This window comes from Rousettus aegyptiacus, unplaced genomic scaffold, assembly GCF_014176215.1.
Source record: "Rousettus aegyptiacus isolate mRouAeg1 unplaced genomic scaffold, mRouAeg1.p scaffold_m13_p_7, whole genome shotgun sequence".
Taxonomy (NCBI): Eukaryota; Metazoa; Chordata; class Mammalia; order Chiroptera; family Pteropodidae; genus Rousettus; species Rousettus aegyptiacus.
Genome location: NW_023416310.1, coordinates 71,351,342 through 71,378,883, shown reverse-complemented (window position 1 = coordinate 71,378,883; position 27,542 = coordinate 71,351,342). Strand labels below are relative to the sequence as shown.

The window sequence follows — 27,542 nt, the reverse complement described above, 5'->3', positions numbered from 1 at the left end:
CTGGGCCGGGCTGGACCCCCTGTGCCTCAGCCACCTCCCCGCCTGCTGCCAAAACACTGCGCCTGGCTGGACCCTCCGATTCCCAAAGTCTCTCCTGCTATGCTTGTTGGCTGAAAACTACAACAACACAAAGACAAAGAACAAAATGTTTCCGGAAAACCCGTTAAGGCTGAGAGCTGGCCTGGGGTTGGGGGCGGGGACAGCAGCCGAGGCCTCGAGTCCCGGAGCCAGTCTGCGTCACGTGGGGACATTGCCGCTTTTTGTCCTTCCCGTGAACAAAGCTAAACAATCAATAAAAAGGCACCTGGAGACATCAGAGACTCATTCATTTCATGTGACGTATTTTAAAAAAAGATAAAAAGATTTAAAAAATACTCTGGTTAACAACGCACGCCTCTCACACCAGCGACTCTGAAAGCGCCGTCTGCCCTGGGGGCTGGCCGGGTGGCCGTGGCCGCGTGTTTCCGGGGGGCCTGGCCGCTGGGGGCTCCCCGGTGGGGGGGGCGGGTGTATGGAGAGAAAGGGGGAGAAAAGCCCCGCGTGTCCCGCTGCTGGGAAGACACGGATACGACCGGCAGGCTGTCACCGGGCCAGAGGACGCCCCAGAGGACGCCCCCCGGCGCCTCCCGCCCGGCTGCCGGGGCCTCGGAGCTGGTCACTGGTCCGGCGCTGCCGAGGGCGAGCGCTGCGGAGTCGGACGCGGCCGGCTCAGGAGCCGCTGAGCCCAGGAGGGCGCGGGCCGGGGCGTCCCGGCTCCCGCCGGCGGAGGTAGAGAGGCCGGCGGCCTGCAGGGGGGCGAGGTCCCACTCGGCCCTCCAGCCCCTCTCCGGCCCCCTGGCCGGGCCCAGGATGGAGAAGCCCAGGCCGGGACGTGCGAGGACTTGCGAGGTCGGCGGCGACGAGGCCCCGCACCAGTGAGATGCGCCTTCTCGTGAGAAGAAAAGAAACACAAAGAGACCTGCTTCCTGCAGCGATGTTACAAAAAGCCATTAAAAAACGGTCCTGCGTGACGCCCGGAGTCCACGGGCGGTCCTTCCCCAGCCAACGCGAGCTCGGCCGTCGCGGGCCCAGGGCCGCTCACACGAAGGAGGAGAAGCCGGCGAGCGGGGTGCGGGCGCCGGGGCCGGCGGGCGCGAACACGGCGCTCTGCGTGGTGACCACGGCGTGCAGGTGCGCGCCCTCGGCCCCCGCCGCCGCCTCGTACCTGTGCGGCGCCCGCCGCTTCCAGGAGCTGTAGTAGCTGGGGTCGCTCAGGTAGTGGTTGACGAAGGAGTGCTGTGGAGGCGCGTCCTCGGACTCGGAGCCGGTGCCCTGGGGGGACACGGGGCCGCGGTCACGGGGCGCGCCGGGGAGGGCCTCATGGTCGCGGGGGGGCGGGGGGGGGGAGAAGGGGCGCCGGGGAGGGCGTCCGCGGTCGTGGGGGGGGCGGGGGGGGGAGAAGGGGCGCCGGGGAGGGCGTCATGGGGGGGCCGAGTGTCCCCGAGGAATCCCGCATCGTGTCCCCAAGGCCTGAAGGCTGAGCAGAGCGCGGGGTGTCCTGGAATTCCCCGAGCAGAATGGAACCTGCTCCAACGGGTCTGTTCACGTGGAAGTCGTTACGTCGCACATTGGGGCTTTTTGGGGTGTTAAATGTAACTATCATGGCACCGCAAGCTGTCGGCAGCTGACCGCGTCCGTGACCCCTCTGCCCTCACCGGGTCAAGCCCACATGAGTGCAGGGCGCAGGGAACACCCACTCCCCCGTGGCTGGGTGAGGACGAGGAGGACGCTAGAGGTCACAGTGGCCTCTTCTCAGTGGACACTACCGCACAGCAGGTGGACCCACCGCAGGACGTGGGCGCCCGCACGGCGGCCCTCTGAGGTGGGGGTTACCTGTCCCCGTTTTAGAGATGAAGAGGGAGGTTCAGAGGGACCTGTGAGCTGCTCTGGGCACGGGCGGGTGGAAGCCCACGCCTGAGCCCTGCACCCCAGACTCCTGCCATCGCAGTGGATGAGGGCTGGTCCCCAGCTCCGGGCGCCCCTTCCATCAGCAAGCCGGTCGACACCCCCGTACCCGTAATTCCAGAAGCCGCGATGCTCCTGAATCACAAGCTGCCTTTCTGGTTTGGGGTGAAACGTGGCTGTACTGCATCCCTGGCGCTCACCTGAGCTCACCTGAGCCGGTGGGGACCTGTTCAGTACAGAAGCACCACGGGCTCCATCTCAGACTGCTGCCCTGAGCCCACCGGAGATGTCACATAATATGCCACCAAGTCCCCGGAAAATGTGGAATCCTTGAGCAAACTGGCCTTAAGGGTCCCAGATAAGAGGTCAGGCTTTGTGACACTTCACCCTTCTGCTCCCTGGAGGCCCCACGGGGCTCAGGGCCAAGCCCTGCAGGCTGCTGGGAGGAGGGGGAGCTGTGGCCAGTCCCCGTCCATCTTCAGGCCTGATTTTGGCTCCGAAGCTCCTGACGCGGAGGGGAAGGGCACAGGCTGGTCCCCCGGGGCAGCCTTTCTGGTGAGACAGCCGCGGCACACTCAGCACGGGCGAGAGCAGTCCAGCGCCAGGTTCACGAACGGGTCAGGGGTCGTGACGACCCGAGGGCCGAATACGAGAGTCGAGCCTTCGCCCCTTCCCACCACGACCCCGGCCTCCGTGCTCGGGGTCCTCCCCAGCCACCGTCCCCACCACAAAGGATGCTCGTGAGGAAACCGTGAGAAGCAACCATGGGCCCGATCTCCCCATTCTACGTCTGCAAGGACCGAGACCCACAGAAGCCCGGGGCACACTGGCGAGGGGCAGGTGGGGCCCGGCCTAGCCCTGGAACCGCAGCCTGGGGTGGCAGAAGTAAGGCTGCTGGTGGCACTTCGGGACACCTGCAAGCACAGCTTTGTGAAACGTCGGAGGCACCTGACGTGGACGGGTCTCACAGCAAGGCCCCCGGGGCGGTGGACAGACCCTCAGACGCGCGGTGGCCCCCGGGCGCTCCTCTCCCCTCCGGCCCTGCCCCCCCACCCCCCGCCCCCCGCAGCCGGGTGGCAGGCGGCGCGGGCTGGAGGGACCCGCGTTCCCCCAGTCACGTCCCGCCCTGCTGAGGGAGCGAATGCGTCTGGGGTCCCCCCCACCTCCGTGTGTCTGCGATTCGTGAAACGGCTTCAGTGAGACCTGCCTAGTGCCTACGTCGACCAAAGATGCGGAAGTCCCACGGCACGGAGGGCGGGGTCTGTGACACACGTGAGCGCTCGGCAGAGGTCCTGGCAGGAGGCCCGGTCCGGGGGTTCAGGAACTGACCCTTCCCCGCCTTTCCTGGGGCTGACACCTCGTCCCGCAGAAAACAGTGTCTGGCTAACGGGTGGGCACGTGACATGCTCTGAGCCAGTCGGAAACCGCCCTGGGACTTTCCTCACTGCGCCTGGCCGAGTTCTGCACGTGGGGACAAAGCTGGCGGCTGTGGGCCCTGAGCGGCCGGGCCCACGGGCCCAGCCACGTGGTCCCAAAGCCCCTGTGGGAGGATGACACCCCTGAGCAGACAGGAGGAGACACAGGGGACGGAGAGCGGGGGAGCAGTGAGGACTAGCGGGGGCTCGTGACACACGACCCGCCGCCGCCCGCGAGGACGGGCCGGACCCAAACGCCATCCTCGCCCCGGCCGCCCGCTGTTTACCGTGTACGTGGCCTTATTGTTTTTTAATGGGGATGTATTTTAGTGACAAAAAAGAAATGCCACAGGATTTCTGAGAGTTTCCTGTGTGATCTGAAGTGGCCGCATGCGCCGGTTTCCCGGGAGACCGCGGAAGGCCGTGGGGCGCCCCGCGAGCCCGCGGAGATGATCTCAGCACCCTGGTGCCGGCGGCGAGATGAAAGCCTCACTCGTCCTTACGGGATTCATTAGGTCTGAGGGGCTGGTCGACATCAGCGGGAGCATAAAAGGTTTCGAGAACTGTTTTTTGGGGGGTTTCAAAAACAGTTTTTAAAATGCGATTTGAACAGCAGTCCTCACATAATTCACAAGCCACCAGGCGATAAAACGGTGACAGACCCTCTTCCTTCCAGCTGGAGACGCGGCCGCTGCCACGTGGCGCTGCTGGCCTGATTCAGAGCCGCGCCGGTCAGGAAGGTCCCGGCGCCCCCGGGAACCGAGACTCAGAACTGTCACTTTAGTGGTATTTCTGAAAACGGTTAAATATTAGCCCGGGGAGAAAAAGACGGCGTCACTGTGTTCTTAGCGAAACGTTGGCTTCGCAGAGGGGCTGTGCCCGCAGGGACCCCGGGGTTCTGACGCCAGACTCCCCTGTGCAGGCGGGGGCGGGGGGGGGGGGACTGGAGGGCCTCAGCCCCGCCCCCCCGCGCCCTCCACCCCGCCCCCTCCACGCCTCACCCGGCTCCTGCGTCCACACCTCCACACCATCCACACCGGGTGAGGCCGCTGCTGAGCCCCGGGCTCGGAGTGTGCTTTACTCTTTCTCCCCAGCGCCTCGGTGTGCAACATGCTAGGCCTAGCAGCAGCTCTGGGGAGGGAGGTTAAACATCGCAGACCCGGAGCCGGGCTTAAGTCCGTCTGGACCGTCCTGCTCGGAGCGAGCGCGTCGGCTTCTGGCCCGCCCGCGGCTGGGCCCGGGCCACTCCCCTGACCTTGCTGTGGCTGTGACTCGACTGCGCTTCTATAAACCGGGGGTGACGGGACCAGGCAGAAGTCAACGTGGCATCAGGCCAGCATGCGTCAGAGCCCGCGTCGTCCTCAGCGCACCGGCCGTGAGCGCGAGGCACTTCCAGGGGGCCCAGCGAGCCGCCCGTTGGGGCCTCTCCCCAGGGGACAGTGGTCTAACTGGGGACAGTTAGTAACCATCATTTAAATGATTCTAATGGCAGACAGCAAACGGAGAAAGACTTTTTCGATAAAATCTAAACTTCACTAAAAACAGCGAGTCCGAGGTGCTTGCCCAGGGCCTGCTCCCCCCACCAGCTCCGTGTGGCTCCAGCGAGCCCCGAGCCTGGAGCACTGCTCGGGCAGGGGCTGCCCAGATGATGGCCCCTCTCCAGTCCATACCCAGAAACCTGGTTTGACCCGGAGGAGGAAGCCGCCGGCATCTCTCATCCAACCACCCACCCTCAGCCCCGTGCGGCGGAATCCTATCCCAGGCAGGTGTGGCCAAGACCTGGGCTCCCTGCCCCCGCCCAGCCTTCACGCACCTGTTGGACGGTCTACACCAGGTGTGGCAGGCGAGAGTGGGCAGCGTGACCCCAGCTGCCCTCAGCCCAGCTCACCTGTAAGAAGAAGCCCCACATGGGCTGGACTTGAACTGGCCTAACCGTGGAGTCAGTCATTTATACCCTGGGGTGTTGTCAGAAATAACAGAGCTAGCAGGTGGCCCCGGGGAGCAGCTGGGCGAGAGCCGGGAGTGGTGGCCACCCAGGACCCGAACGGGGGGCGGGAAAGAGAGAGAGTCTGGCTAACACGAGTCACCCGGAGATCGCGTGCACGCCCAGGGCTGCCCCACTGGGGGTGCGTGGAGGGTCCCCGCGAACGAGACAAAACTCGTCTGGCCAAGTCACCCGGCAAATAACTGAGCGGATAAGCAGATGACAGCTGTCTTCTGCGGAGGTGGCTATCAGCGTTCGGAGTGGTTGCAATACAGTACCCAAAATGACCTGCTCTCAGAAAAAACAGAACATGTGACCCGTACACAGAAAGAAGAGGCAGCGGCCTCCGAGGAGGCCCCAGCGCCGGCAAAAACGTCGAAGGCAGCTACTGTAACATGTTCAAAGAACTAAAGAAAACCGGGCTTATAGACGGACGGTGACATCGCACCAAGTAAAGAATGTCAACGAAGAGATAGAAATGATTTTAAAATCACCAAACGAGAAGTTCTGGAGTTGCAAAATGCAGTGGCCAAAATGAAGATTCTCTGGAGTAGATTTGAGCTGCACTTGAGAAGAGACTGTGGAGTCAGAAAGACATAGAGGAAGAAGAAGAAAAGAAAAAACCAGCGCCCGGCAGACGTGGGCGCCTCGGGCGGAGGGGCGGAGAGGGACCAGAGAGGAGGAACACGGCAGGAAAAACGGCGGCAGTAACGACGGCTTAAGGAACCTCCAAATTCGATAAAATAATCCACACGCCCGAGCAGCTCGATCAACTGCACGTAAGAGAAATGGCACGAGAGCCTCTCCCAGACACGTCGCAGTCAAAATTCCACAAGAATAAAACCAGAAAGCAGCTCTTGAAACCGGCCAAAGAAAAATGACTTGCCACGTACAAGCGAACTCAGCGTCGACGGCCTCTAATCAGGAAGACGAGCGGGGGCGGAAGGCGAGTCACAGCCACGAACGCGTCTTAATTTTTTTTTTCTTGGTGAAGGCCAAGAATCTTACATCCAGCAAAAATACTTTGAAAAAGAAAGACAAATAAAGATATTCTGAGATAAACAAAAATGAAAATCCTGTGCTAGTGGACCTGCCTTACCAGAAATTCCAAAGGACGATTGTCGGGCTGAAAGCAGGTGACCTCCGTCAGCAGTTCAAATCCACGCGAGAAAACGGACCAAGGAAGGTGACTCCGCAGGTAATAATTACAGAAGGTCGCGCAATCGCGGATTTCTTCCTCTGCCACCTGATTCGAAAAGCGATCGCGAGAACGGCGGGTGCGTCATCGCATTGTTGGGCCCGTGACGCAGACGCGTAACGTGGTTAGCAGGACAGCGCCAAGGTGGCGGGGGGGGGGGGGGGTGGCGCCCAACGGGGATGAATTCCCCCCAGGAAGACATGGACAGACCCAGGGGAGGTAAACGGCAAACTCTAAGTGCACGCTTGCCCTCCTCTCGACCTCTTTAAAAGACCGACAGCTCTGCACCGCGACAGCTATACAGGCGCGTTCTCGAGACTGCGACATCAGTACAGGTGCAGTGTGTTTAACGGTCACGCCACAGGGCGGGGAACAGCTGTGTAGAGCAACGTTTGCCACTGAAACTCAGCTTGAATCTGAAGTAAACACTAACACCGATCACTAACGAAAATCGCTGAAGTACAGTGACAGCGAAAACTAGACTAGAAAACACCACGAGAAGACAGCGGTAACGGAAAAATGAAGGCGTAAAGGGCGAGACGTGCGGGAGGCCGACAGCGAGACGGCGGCAGCGATCCCGGCCCCGCTGAGACTTCGCGGGCCGTGAGCAGCCGCAGCGGTGCCGGGGGCGCGGAGACGGCGGCCGTGCGCCGGCGGCAGGGGGCACCTCCCGGGGCCAGGGACTCACACGGCCTGCGGTCAGAGGGTGGGCACGGCGCGTCGCGTGAGCAGATCGAAGGAGAGTGGGAGTCGCCATGCCAACGCCAGACACGCCGGACTTTGCGGGGAGAGCCGGGGCCGGGGCCGGGGAGGGCCGGCCCGTCAGGACACGACGCCCGCGGACGTGTGTGCACCCACACGCAGCCCCACACGCGGGGGTCGGAGCCGGCGGGGCTGGAGAGGGGACCAGGTAAGGCGGTGAAGGCGGCCGGAGGCTTCACACAGTGACAGACGGCAGATCGCGGCCACCGAAGACGGCGCTGTGACCGACCAGGCCCCAAGGGCTCACGCAGAACAAGGTGGTGCTGTGACCGACCAGGCCCCAAGGGCTCACGCGGAACACGCCACGCGCAGCAGAGGCAGGATCAACGTGGACACTCTCCCCGCGTAGACCCTACGCTGGGCCACAGAACGAGACTTGGTGATTTGAGAAAGGATTTTAAATATGCGGGATTAGCGCTCGACACACGCCGGCTGCTCGCGGCGCACCCCGCAGGGCCGGGCATGGGCACCGACTGTCACCGTGGTGCCCGCGCGTCCCGAGGGGCAGCAGGCCCGGACCCGGGGCCCGACGCCGGGCGGGAGCCTGGAACTGCCTCTCGCTGCGGTCGGGGGAAGCGCCGGGGGCTGGGCGGCCTCCTCCTTCCCAGGTGGGGGTGCGAGCGGCCGGGACCCGGCTGCTGCATCTTCATCTCAGAGAGGCCGGTCGGGGGGGCGGTGGGTCGGTCCTGCGGGATTTCACTCGACAGCCCCCGATTTCAGGCAAACGCGCCCTTTCTGAACGGCCGCAGTGCTGTGCGCTGTCCTCCCCACGCCGGGGCCACGGCGCAGACGGGGACCCCCTGGCTTTTGTGCGGGGCGAGGGTCGCAGGGCCCTGCCCGCTGTCCCGTCTCCCTGGAAGTTCGCGCAGAAACCACAACCTAAAAGAAGCCATTTCATTGAGCCTCAGGGCTCAAAAAGGCCTCAATTCAGGTCAAAATGAAGGCGAAACTTATTCTAGATTAAATATTGATTTAGAGTGTAAATGTCAAGAGGTGGGGGAGGCCTGCATGTCCAGCAAATGGCCCGGTGATTTTCCTCCCTCCCAAAGCCTGGCATGTCCGAAACGCAAGACCGGGGCGTGACGGGGACCCACCTGTGGGTGCGAGATGCTGACGCAGGGCTCCGGGGGAGACGCCCCCCGGTGGGGGTGCTGACCCCTCCTCGGTGCCCCACGGCTGCCTCCCAACAGCGTCCCCCCGATTCCCCTGCTCCCTCACAGGACCTTGCACCCGGGACCCGCTCGGTCCATGACCCAACACGAAGGCGGCCTGAGGAACGTGGGCCCGCGGGTCCCAGGCAGGCAAGCTCGCCCTGGTCCCGCTGCTCGCTGGTCCCTGAGGACAGGGGTGCTGTCTGGCGGGACGTCCCCTGAGCCCTGCTTGATGACGCCCCCTCTGCAGCACGGAGGCCAGTCGGGGGGGAGCAGATGGGAGCGTGGGGTGCCCCGGTTTCGGTCAGTCCTGCAGGCTCAGGCCCGCGCCTCCCCCGCCGGGGTCTGGAGGCCACCGAGCTCTGCAGCCACCTCCATGACATGCGGGTTTGTCCCTGATCACAAACGAACGGGAGTGGCCTTCAGGCCAGAGGTGGCTTAGGGCACGGGGATACTCAGGACCTGCCTGGCCCCGTGGCCTCCAGCACCAGCGCGACCGGCAGGGCGGGCGCCTGGCGGCACACGTGGGAGGCGCGGGGCGTGGGGCGCGTGGCCAGCGTCCGCCTCGTCCTCGCCCGCTCTCCCCCTGGCTCGGGGCTACGTGAGGGGCTGCGGGGCTCCGGGGGGCTGCAGGGGCTCCGGGGGGCTGCGGTCTGAGCTCGGGGCTCCTGTGCTCTCCTCATCTGCAGAGGGAGCCATGAGTCACTGAGGGACTCAGGCGGGACGGGCCGTGCGGCCCCCCGAGAACGCGGGGGGCTTGGGCCAGCGGTGGACGGCGGCCGCGGGCACTGACCTCGGACTCCGACGCGTCCACGGACTTCTCCTCGAGGCTCACGGCCTCGGCCAGCACGGCACCGTTGTACTTGCCACAGACGTCCTCGTCAGAGTAGTGCAGCCCGCCGGGGCTCGGCCGGGGCGGCGACCTGGGGCCGGGACGGCAGCCTCTGCTCAGGCAGCTGCCCGGGCCCCGCCCGCCGGCCCTCGTGAGGGCCGAAGCAGAGGCCATCCTCGGCCTCCGACACCACCGAGCAACCCGTGCAACAAAGGACGGTCCGCCTCAGCCGGACGCTCACGCCTGCTGGCGGGAGGCCGGCCGGGCGCTGGGGGTCTGCCCGGTCACCGCCCCGCACAGCCGCCTCCGGCCCTCTCTTCACGCCCCAGGGGCCTCGGGCCGCCCTCCTGGACTCAGCCTGCCCTGCGGGGATTCGGTGAGACTGGCAGACGAGGGGCCGGGTCTCGGGCCAGCGTCTGGGTCCTGGGGCGTGTGGCGCGTGGGGCTGAGGCCGCCGGGCCCCTACCTGGCTCCGTTCTTCTTCGAGAAGGTGCCCTTGACGTGGAGGTGGCGGCTGCTGAGCTCCAAGGCGGCGAAACCTCCGTTGTCCAGCGTCACGGACTCCTCCACGCTGGCGACGCCTTTGCCTAAGTCAGAGCGGGGACGTGAGCCCGGGCCGGGGGAGAGGGCCCGGGCCGGGGGAGAGGGCCCGGGCCGGGGGAGAGGGCCTGGGCCGGAGGAGAGGGCCTGGGCGGCCCCGCTAACCGGCGCCGCCCCGACCGCGGCCGGCGGGGCGTAGAACCCGGGCTGCCCGCCCAGCCCAGTCGCGCGGGGGACAGAAGCCGCATGTCCATCACGATGCAAAACGGCCACGTTAGCGATTTGGGGTTTATTCTGCCCGATACCAAAATGCCAGTGTTCTCCTCAGTAAAGAGCAATCAGAATGCACGCTTAAAAAAAACTGGGAAATGAAATGTTTAACACACTTCAAAAACCTCTGCAACCCTACATATAACTAAACAGCAGCTGGGCAGTGAGCGCGCACGGGCCCGGGGCCGGGATTTCTCCTCGAGGCGACGAAACGCGCTCGTCCTGCGGTGACGGTGGCGCAGCTGTCACTAAAAGCCACTTTCAAAACACAAAATTTAAACGCGTATCAAAAAAACAGTCCGACGTGTTCAGCAGAGCCACCGAGGGACGGTGAAGCCGCAGGAGCCGGAGCGTTTCCCACGCTTCGCGCTTTGCTCTCCGTGAGCCCAGGGCCTCGCGGCCGGCCCGCCCCCTTCCCGAGGTCCTCCGGCTGGCCCGCCCCTTCCTTCAGATCACAGTGCAAACGTCCTGGGGCCAGAGAGAACGTTCTAGACCCCCGAGAGAGCAGCGTCCCCTCTCCAGCCTCTTCCGGGTCCCAGCTCGGGCAGCCTCAGCCTGGCCCGACCCCCGCGCTCGCCCCCCGGCTGCGGCTCTCGCGTGTGCACACGCGTGTGCAAACGCGCCCGCTGGCTTCTGCCTGCCCGTCTCTCCCCTACTGGACTAGAAGCCGTGTACGCAGTGGCCAGCAAAGCCGCCTGGCTTTGTCTGCTGGGCCCCTGCTGGGCTCTGCCGGAGCACAGGCGGGGGGCGCTGCAGATGGCTCAGTTGGTCCCCACCGCTAACCCCCACGGGTGCCTCTGCGAGGAGCCTTGCACCCCTCAAAGTTGAAACAGCCAACAGAACAGAGAGAGAGCTGTGAGAGCTGTAGGTGCTGGGGCGGGGGGATCCGGGGGGATGGGGTGGGAGCCCCGGTCAGAAGGGCACGGAGGAGGAAGGGGCCGAGCGGGCGTGGGCGGGCAGACTTTTCGCTCAAGGCCGAGCGCTTTCCCCTGGCGGGCAGGGTGAGGCTGGGCCCCGGGGGCCGGGCTACTCCACGGGTGTGCCCTGCAGATTGGGGGGGGGAGGCTCCCAGGCAGATGCGGGGCTCTGTGAGAGCGTGACTTCAGGGGAATGACGTGCCAGCCACGCGCCGTAAATCCCCCTGGAACAAACCCTGATTCAGGAACACTCGTTAGAAGTGAATTTATACAGAAAAAATAAATCCTTTCTTGGAGGGATGAAGCGCTTAACGCTACAGGGGGAGTGGCGAGGCAGGGCCTGGCGTTATCAACCTCCTCGGCCCCTGGCGATGGAGCCGCGCTGGCCCCCTGCCGGGCCCAGAGGGCTGAGGGGGCAGCTCCAGGGGGCAGCTCGTCTGCAGGCGAGCCCTGCCACGGGGCAGCTCGCCCAGGACAGACAGACGAGCCAGTGGGAGACGCGGCAGCCGGCCTCAGACAGGTCCTGCGCTGTGGCCCAGGGCCCCAGGGGGCTGCTCATATCCCGGGCCCGGTGGCCGCGGGGGGGGGGGGCTGCCCACGTCCGGCCCCGGCCACGCTGGGCGCAGCTGCGTTCTGGTCGTGGGAGGAAGGGGTCTCCTGGTAACTGAGGAGTCTGGACACCGAGGCGATGGAGCGCGTGGAGGGGCCGGTCTTAAGTGCCCGCCGTGGCCTTTCAGCCCCCCGAGGGGCCCCAGGCACCCTCTCTGCTCAGGCGTCTCCACCGAGAGGTGACACTGCCCTGTGTTCCAGAAACATCTGTTCCTGACCTTCCTACAAGTGGAGTCGTGCCACCCGCCTGGCAGCAAACCCCACGGAACAGCCCCAGGTGCTGGGTCTGGAGCTCGTGCTGGGGGTGCAGGGGCGGCCTGGCCCTCGGGGGGCTCGGAGCTGGGCGGCGGGCCGTGAGGGAAGGGCCGGAGGCAGCCAGTGAGATGGGTGGGCGGGGCCACCGCCGTGGGTCCGACTCCTGCGGGCCACGCCCACATCCGAGCTGCCCCTGGCCATTGCTGTCCCGGCGCTGTGAGCCGAGAAGACATGTCACCTGTTTGATGCTTACACTTTCTAATCAGATTCAAAACCACGACCGCACCTGAGCGGCCAGACTCGGGCCCGGGGACCGGCCGGCGCAGATGGGGGCAGGCGGGTGCGGCCTCCGGCGAGGGGCTGGACGCCCGGGTCTCAGCGCTAAGGCCGGCGGAAGGGCGGCGCGGGCAGTGGGCAGAGCGGGGCGGGGCCGGGTGCGGCGGGGGGGGGGCGGTTCACACCTGCGCTGCAGCTCCTGTACTTCCGGTTCTGCCCATGCAGGACCAGGGCGAAGGCCACCAGCAGCAGGACGACGAGGCTGGACAGCGCCATCACCAGGAGGAACCACCACTCCTCGTAGAACGGGGCATCCACTTGAGCTGAGGGCAGATGCGGACACGCAGTGAGCTCGGTGCGGACCCCACGTTCAGCTGGCCGCCCGTGGCCCGGGCTGGGGGTCCGAGGGGACCCGGGACACAGGGAGGTGGAACGGCATCCTGTCTGGGGGCCTGACTCCCCGGCAGGAGGGAGGTACGGCCCTCTGCCACCTGCTCGGGCACCAGGCCCCTCGGCCCTGGCCGCCCCAGACCAGGGACTTCTCGGTCCCAGCGCTCGGCCCAGCCTCGCGGTCAGCACGGCCCTCCATGCCCGTGCCTGCTAACCTCAGCCGCTTACAAACTGTCTGGGTTGGGGGGTCCAGAGGCCCCGACGTCCTGTCTCCCCAGGCTTCCCCCCAAGTCCTGCGCCTTCTCCGTCACCACGGCTGCCTGCCGGGGCCCTGGGCCGCCCCCCCAGCCGGCGCGACCACTCTCTGATTCAAATCGATTCTTCACGTCACGCCAGGGCACTGGTTCTAGGGGGGACACCAGTGGCCCCGCGGCCTTCAGCGCCCCCACGGGCTGCGGGGACGGCCCACGGCCACCGGGCCCTGTGAGCGGACCCCCGCTCGCGCCCTGCGCTCGGCCCCGGCCCCCGCAGACAGCTCCGGCCCGGGCGCCGCTGGGTGTGCCTGTCCAGCGGCCGGGCGGCGGCTCCCGCACTCCAGGCCCTGCGAGCCGGGGCTGTTTGCTCATCTCGTGCCCCCAGCAAAGCCGAGCGGGGCTCCCCTCGCTTGTTGAAGAGACAAGGTCTCGTTTAAAAGCTGCTTTGAAAGAAAACACTCTTCTCCTGTGTTTTATTCAGTCTACCAAGAACAGAAAAATGGAAATTGTTCCTTGGCAGGTGCCAGGTGGGCCTGGACGAGCAGGAAGCCTGGCACGGGGGGCCCAGGGCCCCCCCACAGCAAACGCGTCCCCCTGCCGCCAACTGCCCCCTGGGCGCGGAGGTGGGTGCCCACTGGGGGCTCCTCAGGAGGCGCCGGCCTTCTGAGCCCACGGGCCAGTTTTCAGGCCGCCACACCCACGGCCCGGGGCTGTGACATCGTCAGTCTTTGTTCCCGGGGGGCGCACAGGCCTCCCGGCGAGGCTGCGGCCAGCACGGCGCTGTCCCCTCCCGTCCCACGGTGGCGGCATGCCACGCCCCGCCCCCCTGCCCCCGCGATGAGGAGCTTCCCCGGGGGGCCCCTACCTGACACGGCCGTGGAGGGGCTGCTGGGCTCCCCGTAGCCCACCTGGTTCACGGCCAGCACGCGGAACTCGTAGGTCACTCCCGGCCTGAGCCGGTCCAGGCTGACGGTGCAGGACGTGGCGCTCCGCGGGATGTCCTTCACAAACACGTCCCACAGGCCTTCGTCTGCGAGGGGCACGAAGCAGGGGCGGACGTGAGGGCTGGAGGGAGGGAGGCCCCTGCCCCGCGGCCGGCTCGCTGGCCCCCTGGCGAGCGCGGTGACTCTGCCACGGCTGCGAGTGGGGGGCGGTGGCATTTTCCAGAGCGTTCTCCTGGGGGAAACCAGGCCCTCCCCGCCGCTCTCCACCCAGACCTCGTCTCTGGTTTGAGGTTTCTGGCTCCCGGCGGGCTGGCCGGCATCACTGCCCGCTGGGTGCACGGGGCCACTAACCCTGTGCCTCACTCAGGGACCGACCCCAGCCGCCCGCTGGCCCCCCCAGGCCCCGCACACAGTGGCTGCAGCCAGGAGCTCCCCGAGGGCCCACGTGCCCCGCCCGCATTCTAGCTGGAAAGGAGCCCGGGGCGGTTCCCACGGGGCTCCAGCGCCTTTGAGCCACACCCTGCGTGGCGTTCACACGGGGTGGGGGGGGGGTGGGCCGTGAGGTCGGCCGTGCCGGCTCGACCCCGCCAGGGCCACGGTCCCTCGCCCCGAGGGTGCCGCCCACAGCGCCCAGACCCGGCTCGCCGGCTGCCGCCTGCGCCGGGCTGCGTCCCGTGGGGGGCGGCGGCCGCCCACCTGCCCTAAGGCCGGTCGGTGTTTAACCTGTGCCCAGGCGCCGCCAAGCACGAGCGCAAGCTAGACGCACACGGTGGACTGGAGCGGGTGCTGGCAGCCCACGCTCAGCGCGGCACTCGCCACGGGAGCCACGAGGCGGGAGCCGCCAGGGTGCGCTGCCGGCCGGGTGATGGGCGGGGGGGCGGCCGGCACCGGCTCCCGCAGGCTGGGCGTCGCGGACGGCGTGCCGAGGGAACCCAGCCGGGCGCGGGAGGACGGATGCTGCGTGATTCTGCTCACGGGAGGGTCGAGGAGTCACCGCAGAGACGGGGTAGGGGGAGGGTGCCAGGGGAGGGGAGGGCCGGAAAGTTCCGGAGACCACAGGGTGACGTTACTTACTGCCACGGAACTGCGCCCTTAAACACGGTTACATGGTACATTTCTCGCTCTGCATGCTTTACCACGGTAAAAATATACACTTAATTTACGTAAACCCTGACATACAAGGAAACACTAAAATGGAAACTAAAGCCAGGAAACTGGCGTGCCGAGAGCTGAAGAGGCAAGTGGCTTTGGGTCCGAGCACCCACTGACAGGGCCGAGGGACCGTGGTCGGCACTGCCCGCCATCGAGACCCTCAGAGGCAGCACAGTGTCCTGGTGAAGGTCGGGGTCTGGAGCGGGACAGCCTGGTGCAGGTGACGGGCTGTGTCCACGTCTCTGACCAGGAAGGCAGCGGCCGCTCAGACGCCGCCAGGAGGCGAAGGCTCGGAACCCCGAGGTGCCCCCCCAAACACCTGGGGTCTCGCTGGTGAGTGGAAAACGTCCTCACACATCCCTGAGTGTCCCCACACACCGACCTGAGCAGGGCGGCCATCCTCCCTGGGAGGCCGGACGTCACAGCCGTGGTCACGGGGACGAGGGGCAGGGTGGGGAAGGGCCCTCTCGCTCCGCAAGACGCCCCCGGGCCGCTGGGGAGCTGCCGGGAGCCCTGGCCCTCGGACGTCACGCTTCCCTCCCCGGGACGTCGCTCCCGCCGCCACGCTTACCTGAGGGCCTGCCCTCGATGACGTAGCCCGTGGTGGGCGCCCGGCCGGCGTGCCCCTCGCTCCACTGCAGGGTCAGCTCGGAGGCGGACTTGGTGACCGACACGTCTCTCGGGGGCCCCGGGGAGCCTGTGGGAGGAGACGGGGAGGGGGGCGGGTCGGGGCCTGCTCCCCCCTCGCACGCGGCCTGCACTGAAGTGGGGGGCTGACGGGAAGCCAGAGACGACGCGTGCCCAGGGTCCGGTGCGGGCCCCCCGCCCCCCGCCCCCCGACACGGCCCGGCTCGGCCTTCGCCGCCCCCGTCAGTCACCACTTTTAGGGCCCAGACAGTTTCCGTGGGGAGCTGCTCTTCGTGACAGTGAAAACAGAAATTTTCCTATGAATCTTACTTGAAATATCAAATCCAATTATTTCTTCTAATTTCTTTTTCCTCCAGAAAACAAACCAAAACTCTCCACCCCTGACACCCACGGGTTCGCGCGGCAGGTCTGACCGCCCCGCGGGGGCCCCGCGACGCGGGCCTTCGTGACGCCGTGCTGCCCGACGGTCCCACGTCCATGCCGGCTCCGCGCCGACCGGCGCGATTCCCCGAGTGGGGACGGTCCCTGAACGGTGACGCGGGCGACGGGCCCACGCGGCGTGGACGCGGACCTGTCTGACCGCGGGGCCACTTACCCTCGGCCGGCCCGGCGGTGACGTTGGCTTGCAGCTCGGGCCCGTAGGAGACGGTCCGCGCCTGGACGCGGAAGAAGTAGGTCACGCCCCTGGTGAGGTCCCGCACCTTCAGCCAGCGCTGCCCGTTCCCCTGCACGTCCACCGTCACCACCTTGCTCACCCCTAGACGCGCGGGGGCAGAGATGGGGGGCCGTGAGGGAGGGGAGCGCGTCGCACAGTCAGGAGGCGCTTCAGTGACCGCAGCCGGCTCTCGGCACCGGCAAGTGCAATCAGAGCTTTCGCCGGATGAGTGGGCGCTGACGGGGGTGCCCCAAGCCTGGCAGCGGGGAGGGCGGGCGGCCACGGTCACTGTCGGCACGGCAGGGGCCACATCCCCGTGTCCAGGTGGGCCTCCCGGCGACATTCTGGAGGGGCCCCTCCCACCTGGCTCTGAAATGCCCATGCCACCGGTCCGGGTGACCTCCAGCTTCCTGGCGGGTCACGGGGAGGACGGGGCCCACGACACGGGGCACCTGCCTGGGAGTTGACCGTGGGCTGCCCCCGGGAGGGGCCCCGGCCTGGCTGGCCTCTGGCACCTCGTGCCGCCGCAGCCGGGGGCCCGAGGCCGCTGTCCCCACGCACAGAACTGCCTCGATCGGGAGCCGTGATGACCCAGACAACGGCAAAGGTGTCGCTGGCCCGACTGAGCATGATTAGGAAGCTGTGGCTTAACGTCTGAGAGGGGCTCGGGCGCCGAGAACCACACAGGCGCAGCGCTTTCCGGAAGAAAGCGGGAAGATGGACCCCTTCGGTTAAGCACGTCAGGAAACGACGCATTTTCACAACAGCGCCACGGGCGGGTGCCGGTGGCCGGCGGGTCCTGGACGTCCTCGTCCTCACGGGGACAGCGCCCGCGGGTGGCCGGAGGCGGGGTGCCGCCCCCTCAGTCCCAGAGCAGCCCTGGCCTCAGGAGAGCCGCGAGCGAGCTCTCTCCGCGGCGGGCCCCGCCTGCCCGTCCCCGGCCCCGCGGGCTCCGAGCCGCCTCCTCACGGTGCCCGCGGCCGCGCCGCGCCTCGTACGAGACGCCGATCCAGCCACGTTGTGCTAAGGTACTGACTGCTTTTGAGGGACCCCAAACCTGGGTTCTTCTGTAGCGAAATGGCCATTTCTGTCCGGAGAGCCTGACCCTCGCCTTGCCCCCTCCAGAAAGGGGTCTCACAGACGAGGATGGGCACACGTCGGTCCTGTGGGACAGCAAGCCGCCCTGGACGGCAGCCCCTTTTTGGGGGAAAAGAGAGGCCTTGCTTTTCCCAGAGCAGAAACAAACCCATGTACAGATTTTGTGCATTTTGTCCCATGAGGAGGTAGAGGTGGGCTGAACTCCCCGTCTCGATTATGTCAGAATCTTATTTATTTGGTCAATTTGTAAACCGTGCCCTGCACTACAAGCCTCAGGGTGCGATCACACTCAATACTAGTTTAAAACATTTTAAAAAACATAAAAATAACTCTGCCATAAAATCAGATTTCCGCGACCGTGGCTCAGTGCTCATGAGGCTCAGTGCTGGGTGTGGGGGGTGGGGGGGGGGCTTGGTGCTCCCCTTGGACCAGGGGCCGGCCTCTGGTCACACGCGGGAGGAGCCGGCTGTGTCCCATGGGGGCCACGGGGCCCTCCGGCCCTGCTCGAGGCTGCGGTCTCTGTTCCCGCCCCGGGCTGGAGTCGGCAGGTGCCCCTCCCCTGGCCACACCCGGGTGAGCGGCGCTCGCGGGTGATGTCTCTGTCTGTGGAGGTGCTTTTTAAAGTCTCCGCCATGCGCTCGTCTACACCTGTCCGGCCACATGCACCGTGTCTTCGACAATCTTCACAAAAGAACCAGTATCACTATGGGAGCCAGTGCACTACGCAGCTCTGTCCCCAAATAAAGACGCCCAGTGTGTCCGCCACTTTGCTGTCACGTGTCTGGGACTCTCTGGGGTGCGTGGACGCCCTCGGGGTTAGACGCCCTTGGGGTTAGATCAGGCAGTGACCGGTGGGGTCGGGTCTCCCCAGGAGACCCCCACTCAGGAGCCCGGCCCCCCGCTGGGTGGGGAGGGGCTGGGCCTCTGGGGACAGAGGGACGCGGGTGTGGAGACGGCTCAGCCAGGCCGCCGGACCCGTCCCTGCTCCCCCTGCACAGCGCACTGCCAGGCCGGGCCCCCCCGGCTGAAGGCCGGGCCCCTCCACAGACAGAGACGGTGCTGGGGACGTCGCGGGCCACCCTGTCACTCGCGAGGAGACATGAAGGTGGCGGTGGCTGTGGCGACGCGCCCTGCTGCCCGTGAGAGTGGCCGCTCCGCACGGGGCAGCGCGTGCTCTGCTCTCGCGCACCTGCGGTTCCGATCGATCCCGCGATGCGTGCGGCCAACCGATGCCCCTTCTCCACCCCCCACGGCATCCGACCGACCCTCGCTGCCCAGCTCCGGCCTGGGGAGGACGCCGAGCCCGCCCCGCCCTGGGCCTCGCGGGAGGCTCTTCCCCGCGACTTCCGCGTGCCGGGCCCTCCCTGTCACTCAGGTGACCTCCCTGTGCCCGGCGCGCCGGTCACTGTGAGGCTGTGTCCAGCCGCGTGCCGCTCCTCCTCCCCGGGCGGGGGAGGGAGGGCCGGACCCTGACGACCGGGTCGGTTAAGGCGCTGCTCTCCCGCCCTCTCAGACCCCGGCGCCCAGATCGGCGCGCGGCACACGCAGAGCAGAACGAAGGGCGGCCGCAGGGACGTGGCTGGGCACGGCGGGCCCTCGGCACCTCCCCCGGATGCCACGCCGCCCGCTGCGGTCCCACCCAGGGCCCCGAGGGGGCCCCGTCGGCACCCATGAGTACCGAGGTCTCAGGGGGAGCAGGAGGGGAGTGTCAGGGAATTAAAGAGACTGGGTCGAGGGGTGTGCGCACCCCAGGCCCCAGACGCCGTGCTGGGATCGGGGCCCAGGCCCAGGCCGGGCTCCCGGCCACCAGCCTCGGGCCCCATGGTCTGCACGGAGCCCGCCCTGCGGGGCTGCCCTCCCGGCCCCCGGCTCACCTTGGACAGGGGCCAGGGGCTCGTACACCACTCGGTAGCCCTGCAGGATGCCGTTGGCGGCCGCCGGCTCCCCCCAGGAGACGTTGAGGGTGGTGGACGTTACTTCTGAGAAGGCCAGGAAGCCGGGGGCCCCGGGAGCTGCGGGACAGAACACACGGGCGTTTGCCGAGGCGCTCGGCCGTCCGCACACGCGCCTCCACGCGGAGCAACCGCGTCCTTAGAGGCTGTTTTCAACGTGGTGGACGTCTGAGCGCCGCCTGACGAAAAGGAGAGTTGCTGATCATCGCTGGACTCGCTAGGATCAGTCAGAAGCTCAGGCCTTCCCGAGAAGAGGAGCCCGAGAGACACAATGGCAAAGGCAGCAAAGTGAGTAAGAGACGGAAAAAGGACGGTGTAGAAGTCGCTCCGGCCGCTGGAGTGGGTCGGGGGCCCCGGTCCTCACGATGGGGAGCCCGGTCCTCACGGGGGGGGGGGGGGGCTGGTCCTCACGGGGGGGTCCAGTCCTCACATGGGGGCCCGGTCCTCACCGGGGGGGGGGCCGGTCCTCACAGGGGGGCCCAGTCCTCACGGGGGGGAGCCGGTCCTCACAGGGGGAGCCCGGTCCTCACAGGGCGGCCCTGTCCTTGTAGGGGGCCCAGTCCTTGTGGGGGGCCCCGGTCCTCACGGTGGAGCACTGGCTCCCTGACGGCTGAAGGCTCTGCCCACCCATCCGCCCCTCCCCCGCGGGTGTGGCGGTCTCGGGGGACGTCCCTCCCAGCCTCGCCTGCCACTCTGCCACCTCGGAGTGTCCCGCTTGGCCTGCAGGGAGCGTGGCTGAGGAGCCGTCCTGGGCCGGAGGACAACCACACACGGGGAGCCAGGCGCCCGCCGCCCGCGCCGCCCCCGCGGCCTGGGGGGCCTGACTCCCCTCGGTGCTCAGGAAGGACCACCGAACTGGCACCCCCCGTCGCCCTCTCCGTCCTACCTCCAGTGACCTGCCAGGCCCGCAGTGCGGCCCTGGCCTCCCCTCTGCCTGCAGGGCTGCCCACATCCTGCAGCTCAGAGTCCGCATGGCCCGTGGGCTGCTGGACGAGGCCCAGAGGAAGTGTCCTCGCAAGCTGCTCACGCTCACCCATGGGAACAGTGACGCTCAGGATCCCGTCCCCAGGAGATGAATCACCTCGGGAGGGCGTGAACTGGCTGGACACACGGCAGGTCAGGCAGCCCCGAGTGAGGTGGGTCCTGTCCCTGTGGGCCCCCAACCTCCCTTCCCCGGCCTCAGACCCCAGACCCACACGGAGCCCCTCAGACCCCCCAGGACCCACATGAAGCCTCTCAGACCCCAGACCCACACGGAGCCCCTCAGACCCCCCAGGACCCACACGAGGCCCCTCGGCCCCCAGGATCCCGGCCCAGGCTGCCGTCCCTCGGGGCACCTGACGGCTTCGTGGCAGATGCCAGGCCCCCAGGAACCCGGAAGGGTGAGTGACTGCTCAGAACACGCACCACGCCCTGCGTGAGGGACCGAGGCCACAGGCCCCCCTCCCCCACTGCCAGCACAGCCCGTCCACACTCTTGGACCTGGCCCAGCCACGTGTCTCAGACGGCTGGAGAGCTGTTTCCCAGGGTGGTCTGTGGCCCCCAAACCCAGGGGAATGACTGACCCTGGCCTGGGCCCAACCACAAGGAGCTCATGGCCCCGGCTGCGGCTTGGACACACCAGCTGGTGACCCGGAGGAGAAGTCCCTGAGGGAGCTGGGCCGGGCCTTGCTGGCTGAGCGAGGCTCAGGTGCGGGCGCGAAGCCCCCCACGCCCACCCCCCACCCCGCGGGCTCCGGGGAGAAGCACGTGTGGCTCACGTCCGGCTGGCACGTCTCGGCCAGCTTGGGACCAGCACGGCCGGGCCCTGCGGACACCGTGAGACAGACCCGCTGCGTCTCCACGGGCCCCGCTCCGCCGAGGGCCGGCGTGGGGCCGGGCGGAGCAAAGAGCAGCACCCACAGCTGGAAGGGGGGCGCCCTTAAGGGGTGCCGCGAGGCCCGGGACCGCGAGGGCGCCTACCGGCCTGATGCGTGTGCCCCGGCCGCGGGCCGCTCCGGGGCCCGTCCCCGGCGGCGTTGAAGGCCGAGATGCTGACCAGGTAGCGGGTGTGGCTGGTCAGGTTCTTCAGCCTCACCGTGGTCTCTGGCAGGAACAGGACCTTCATCTTCTCCGTTCCGTTCTGGCCGTCTGCCTCCCAGTAGTAAATCTGTTGGAAGGAGCAGGGGGCTGGTGGCGGCCCGGGGGGGCGGGGGGCAGGCGGGGTCGGGGGGGGGGCACACATTCTGTTTCCCGCGGCCAGGAGAGCTGAGCCCGGGAGCAGGGCCCGCGCGCTCCCCTGGGTGAGAGGGCGTGGGAGCCTCCTGCAGAGTCGGGGGCGTGAGGTCAGAGCCGGGTTGCAGGGGTCCTAGCTGCCAACGTGCTTCGGGGAGCTGGTGCCTCGTGTTTCTGGGCCGTGCATCCAGAGCCTGGGCCCGGCCCGGCTGCACGGGACGGGCGTCTGACGACACGAGCCCCAGTCCCCTCGGCCACCGCCAAGCCCCTCTCCCCCCGCAGAGCGAGCCCCGTGGGCGCCCTCGCTTACGCCCGCGCCCCTTCCACTGGCTTCCGGAGGAAAGGGGGACCAGCCCCACCTACGCCTGCTGCGGCCCCTGGTCGGACCCCCCGCTGCCACCCTGAGTGCCCACGTGTGGTTCAGGGGTGACACCTCCGTCTTTGACCGCAGGGGCAGCACCGTGGAGGGGACCACGCCGGCCCCGCCTTGCCCTGGGCCCCGTGCGCCCCACGGGGTCTCTGTGCTCCAGGACGCAGGTTCGCGGAGGTCACCAGAGCTGCTTCCCTAGACAGCGGGCCCGAACCACGGCCCTGAGCACCGCCCTGAGCAGTGCTGGCCAGGCCGTCCGAAGCCCACCCCCGCGCAGGGGGCCCCGGCGCCGAGGGCAGCTCGGCCCCGCGTGTCCAGCACGTGCCGGAGTGTCACTGTCCCCCCCGCAGGACGCAGCCCCTCTCCTGCTCGCTGAACTGACCAAACGACCCCCTGCCCTAACGGACCCTCCTAACCGGAGACCAACACCCAGCTTCGACGTCGTCATCGCTAAGGAGCTCAGGGACAGACGTGCACGGGGCCTGGCCGCCTGGCTCCCGGGTGTCCTCGTCGGCCGCTCCCCGGCCCTGCCCCGGCCGAGGGCATCTGTTTCCTAAAGCCGCTGCAGCGACCATTTCTAAGTGGGCATTTAACTGGCCCGACAGTCACCACGGCATGTCAGCCCCGAGCATCTGACGACGGAGCCGCTCGGCCTCCGTCGGACTGGACAGCGAGTCCGTCCGAGTTTCGTGGACGGCGCTGGGCCGACTGCCCCAGGGCGGTTTCCGGGGGTCCCGGGGGCTTCTGGGCGCTCGGCGCAGTGCGGTCTCGGAGGCGGGTGGCTGTGAGGAGCCTCCGGCCCCGACAGCCCTCCGTCGCCCGCGCCCTGGCTGGTCTGCTGGCCGCCTTCCTCGCCCCGCCCCCGGCATTGTAACGGTCTAGTGCGCAGGCTCGCAAAGCGGGGTTCCTTGGAGCGAATCCGTGGGCCCCCCGGGAACCTGGGATGGGGGGCCTGCTCTCTTCAGTGTCAGCGCAGACACTGGGGACCCCGGGGAGGGGGGCTGTGGGAGGGGGAGCAGGCCTGGGCTCCGTCTGGGACTCAGGCCGCGCGTCCCGGCATCGGTGGGCCGGGAGCGAGCAGACGGCGCGAGAGCGCATTGCCTTGTAGCCCTGCACGTTCCCGTTCTGGCTCCCGGCGGGCGGCGGCTCCCAGGTGACCTCCAGCTGGCTGGCCGTCAGCGGGTTCACCTGCACGTTCTGCGGGGCCATGGCCGGGGCTGCGGAGAGAGCAGGACAGGAGGGTGGCTGAGGAGGCTGCCCGCGCACGGGGGGCTCGTGACAGACCCGAGCCCCTGCCCCCGGCCACCCAGCCCCAACGCCGGGGACACGGCCACCCTTCCCGGAGTCATGTTTTTAAATGCGAGAAATAAAATCCGGAGAATGACAAAGAAAGCCGAGTAGACCGACTCAGGTCTCGGAGACGCCGTGAGCGTCACAGGCTCCGCCAACCTGCGCTGGCTCCTTATGCAGGGAGGTGGGGTGCGGGGAGCAGGAGGCGCCACGTCCCCCACACAGGCCGGGAGTCGGGTTGCAGGTGGTCTGTCCCCAGATGCCGGCTGGCCCTCCAGGTCACAGGGAACAGGCTGAACCGCGCCTGTCTGTCTGTGAGGCCCCTGTGGCTTCTGACCGGGGACCCAGACCCCGTTTCCTGCCCTGCCCCTCCCCCTGAGACAGCAGGCCGCTCTGCACGTGCAGAAGGCGGAAGCCGTCCGACGAGGACACCTGGCCGTCACCTGGGGGGCCGGGAGTGACGGGAGGCCATGCCTCTCGAAGGCGCGCCGCATTCTGCCTGCTGGGACCCCGGCCCGGCACGCCCCGCCCGAGCCTGTGCCGAAGTCACGTGCTCTCGGGAGTCACGCTACGGGAGCCAGGGCCAGCCAGCAGGCCCCCCGCCTGCCACGGCCCCCGCCTGCGGGCCCAGGGCGCTGCCCGCTGACTGAGTCTGCGCACAGGCCACAGATGGAGACCATGAAACGGCCGGTACAGAGGGCCACGGCCACGCTGGCCGGCTCTCTGGGAGGCCTCTCCGGGCCAGAATGACCTTTGCGAGTCACCCCCTCCCCGCTGTCTCCTCCCCCCGCCCCCACACAGAGTGAGATAGTAATTAACACCCACTCAGCCTGACACCAACTGTTTGCTCTGCTCTCACCGTGGGGTGCTGGGTCCTCGAGGCCCAGCCCTGCGAGAAGGGAACTGCGAACGGCCCAGCCAGGCCGCTGTGACAGATGCTCGGCCTCGTTATCAGGAATTCTTATTTACCGCTCCATTAAACAACAGAACCACACACAAAAACAACTCAATCAAAACTAACTGGAGGAATTTTAACAGCCGCATTAATAATCCAAAACATAAATAAAGCTAATGTCTTTCGCATGTTTGCCATCGGCAACCCTGTCGCCAAATTACTGCCGCACAATTAGGATGAGGAAGGCGGAGTGGAGCGTGGTCAGGGCCGTCCGTGCCCGGTGCCCCCCACCCCGAGCTTCCTCCCCACGGACACCCCAAACCCGGGCCGCACCCCAAACCCGGGCCGCGACGGTGGCGACGGTGCCGCTGTGGGAGGCGCAGACTCCGGATGTGGGGACCCACGGTCCGGCGGTGCGTGAGCCCCAGGAGGTCCCCGGGACGAGAGCCCCCACGGCACTTCCGTGCCGTAAAACCCGCGAGCGGCAAGGGCGCCCGACGATGACGTGAGCGTGGGAGAGAGAAGCGTGAACACAGAGCGGGGCCCGTCGGCTTCGAGCCCCTTCCAGCCTCGGCGGCTCTGGGGGCCCACGCCGGCCGGGGCCGGGACTTCTGGACTTTTGGGACTTGCGGGACCGCCCCACCAAGCCCGGCCAGCCGAGTCCTCCTGCCGCGGACCGTGCTCCGTCTGAAACCCACGGGGCATCTGCCGAGTCTCTGGCTCTCACCGCAGCATGTGCCAGGCACGGAGGCTCTTTGCAAACGCGTGACGCTGTGTTCGAGGAGCGCTCCGGCCCGGCGAGCTCTGGGGTCCCTCCCGGAAGGCAGAGCTCGCGCTGGCTGCCAGCTAACGGGGAGGGTGAGCACGGGACGGCGGGCAGAGCGGCCAGGGCCGTGGGAGGCGGGGGCGGACGGGTGGCTGTGAGGGGCCGCCCTGGGCATCCCGCGTGCGACCTCGCTGGGTTCCTCCTGCCGCGCTTCGTAACCCAGCAACCTGCTATTTGGGTAGATTAAGCTTTTAACAGGTAATTTGAATTGTTAATGATGTTTTACTATAATGAAATAAGTATTTCTTTGTATGGTTTAAGAAATCATGCATTCGTCGGTTTCCTTTAATTACATCACCTTTTCTCTGGTCAAACACCCTTTCTGATTTCCTGTCGAAGTAAACAGGAAAAGGAATTCTCCACCGTAATTCACCCGCACAGCAAACTTCGCCACCACATCCGCCCCTGAGTGGGTGCGCCCCTGAGTGGGTGGCCTGGGGGCAGACGCCGGGCCTGGGGCCGCCCCCTCCTCCCCCCACACATGGGGGGTTTGGACGGGCCGCGGAGCTTCGGCTCGGTGGGGACATGTGGAGACTGGAGCCAGGAAGCAGGGAGGAGCAGGAGCCCGGCAGCGGCCGAGCCCAGCAGCCGGGGCCTTGCTTCGGGCCGGCGCACAGGCCCCGGGGGAGAGGACCGCCCGCCCACGCCCCAGGCCCGTGTCCCTGGCGGCCTCCGGCCCCCGCCGGCAGTGCCGGGTCTGAGGTGAGCCGGCAGCCGGCATTGTCGCGAACAAAGCTGGCAACAGACAGTTCAGAGGGAGAGCACGTCCGGCGGATGACGGACACGGGGTCGCGGCCACCCCAACCTGAACCCCGTCTCGCCGCAAAGCTCCGGAGTTCTGGAGGCGGGAGCCGGCGGGGTGGCCGCTGGGGTCGCAGGGACCCGCCCGGGGGCCGCGAATGCCACTGCGGGACTGAGGGGGCCGTCTCCACGCCGGGTCCCCGGGCACCAATTCCCAGCCCTCCGCCCGGGCTCGCGCTGCCCTCACGGCCACGGGGCGACGCCGGTCACCGCCGCACGGCACGGGCGTCTGTCCCAGACGCGTGGCCGGGCCTGTCCATGTGACTTGGCGAGTGGCCGGATGGGGGCCGGACGACGTCCGTGTGGCCGGAGGGAGGCAGGCGGGGGAGGCAGGTTCATTCTCCCCGAGCGCAGTGGGGCTCCACGGAGGGGGTGACAGTGAGCGGGGCCAGGATGAGGCTCCGGAAGGGCCCCCTAGCAGGGGGGAGGGGCGTGGGGGGAGGGGCGGCAAGTCCAGAGGTTCCCGTGGGTCCTGCTGGAGGGCCGGGCCTGGCTCATACCGGGGCTGGTCCCGCCCCGCCCTCCACCCCGCCCTGAGGCCGCATGGGAGCCACTCTCCCCTCTTACCCCTCGGGGGCCGGCCTGACTGCACTGCCAGCCCAGTCCGGGGCGCCCCAGGCTCTCGCACATCTGTTCTCGTCACCCTCCCCCCTCCGCCCCTGCTCAGCCTCCCACCCCCTGCTGTGCTTACAAAGAGCTTTAAACTCCACGCCCTGCCCCATGGGGGGCTCACGGAGGGGGGGCCTGGGATAAGGGGTGCTGGAGAGAGCCTGGCGGGGGCAGCAAAGGGCTCCGACGCCACCCTGTAATTCTCACTGGTGCAGGGAGGGGACTGGCAAACGCCCCCTTCGCCCCGAGCCGCCTGGGCCAGGCCGGCCACTGCCGGGGGTGGGGGGGCGGGGTGCCACCGCAGGGGTCCCCAGGCTCAGCTCCTGGGCAGCAGCTCATGGAGCATGAGCCTTAACGGAGCAAAGCCACAGGCGCCCTGGGGAGCACCGGGGGCCTCAGCCCCTGACTCGGTGCAGCGCCCAGCGGCAGCCGCCCCTGGGAAGTGGAGACAGCTATTCCCACACGGCGCACAGTAGGCTGTCAGCCGACGCCCATCAGGTGCTGGCGACAGCCTGCGCGTGCTCCACGCCTCGGCAGGGCAGGCGGCACTGGCCACGGAGACGGGACACGGCCCAGGCGCTCGCACCCACGCCCCCCCGCTCCGTGCGGAATCCCCCGGAGACCCCACGAGGGACCCGTGCAGGGGGCAGCCGCGTCGGTCACTCCGCGCTGCACGCGACGCGTCAGCCCCGTTCACACCGGCTCCGCCGCCGGAGGCTCCCGCGCGGCCGCCAGTCACGGGGGGGGGGGGGGGGCGCCCCAGCGCGCGGTGTGTGATTTTTCTCCCTTTCTGACCAGCAGTGATTGAACACCTGGGTGCTTAGGAGAACGGCAGAACCCGTATTCCGCAGCGAGTTCTGTCCTTAAAGGGACGGTCCTGTCCCCTAAACGACACACACACTCAGAGCCGCCCACGGCGACGCGGCAGGAACCGTGACCACGGAGCCTCCCGAGACCCGGGCAGGGGCTGTCCCCAGGAGCCGGGCTGGTGCTGGCGCCACTGCCAAGGCCCGGGCAGGGGTGCCGGTGACAAGGGACAGCCCCCCTCTCTCCCGGATACTGCGGCTCCCTCATAACCAGGCCCCACACGGCAAGTGCGTCACTGCCGGCTGCAGGCCTGGCGAACGTGACGGCCGCGGGTGTGGAGCGAACCCCGGGCCCCGGACACGACCCCTGACCCTGGGCCCCGGACGCGACCCGTGACCGCAGGCCCCGGCCGTCACCAAGCCTGGCGTCTGGATGCCGCCTGCCCCCCCCCTCCACCCCGCAATCCGGCACGACCCCGGAGAGC

At 67.6% G+C, this 27,542-nt stretch overlaps 1 protein-coding gene across 1 annotated transcript in view; it reads right to left on the bottom strand.

The window, feature by feature from the left end:
* Nucleotides 1–324: 324 nt before the first annotated feature.
* Nucleotides 325–27,542, bottom strand: part of SDK1 (sidekick cell adhesion molecule 1) — a 308,508-nt gene continuing 281,290 nt past the window's right edge. Inside the window, exons 36-45 of the mRNA XM_036225179.1 lie at nucleotides 22,932–23,047; nucleotides 21,209–21,395; nucleotides 19,169–19,306; nucleotides 16,137–16,298; nucleotides 15,465–15,590; nucleotides 13,663–13,827; nucleotides 12,339–12,476; nucleotides 9,753–9,873; nucleotides 9,248–9,377; nucleotides 325–1,311 (exon numbers count right to left, since the gene is read on the bottom strand). Coding sequence (XP_036081072.1) covers nucleotides 1,078–1,311; nucleotides 9,248–9,377; nucleotides 9,753–9,873; nucleotides 12,339–12,476; nucleotides 13,663–13,827; nucleotides 15,465–15,590; nucleotides 16,137–16,298; nucleotides 19,169–19,306; nucleotides 21,209–21,395; nucleotides 22,932–23,047 — 1,517 coding nt within the window. The 3' untranslated portion in view covers nucleotides 325–1,077. The remainder of the gene's footprint in view (nucleotides 1,312–9,247; nucleotides 9,378–9,752; nucleotides 9,874–12,338; nucleotides 12,477–13,662; nucleotides 13,828–15,464; nucleotides 15,591–16,136; nucleotides 16,299–19,168; nucleotides 19,307–21,208; nucleotides 21,396–22,931; nucleotides 23,048–27,542) is intronic.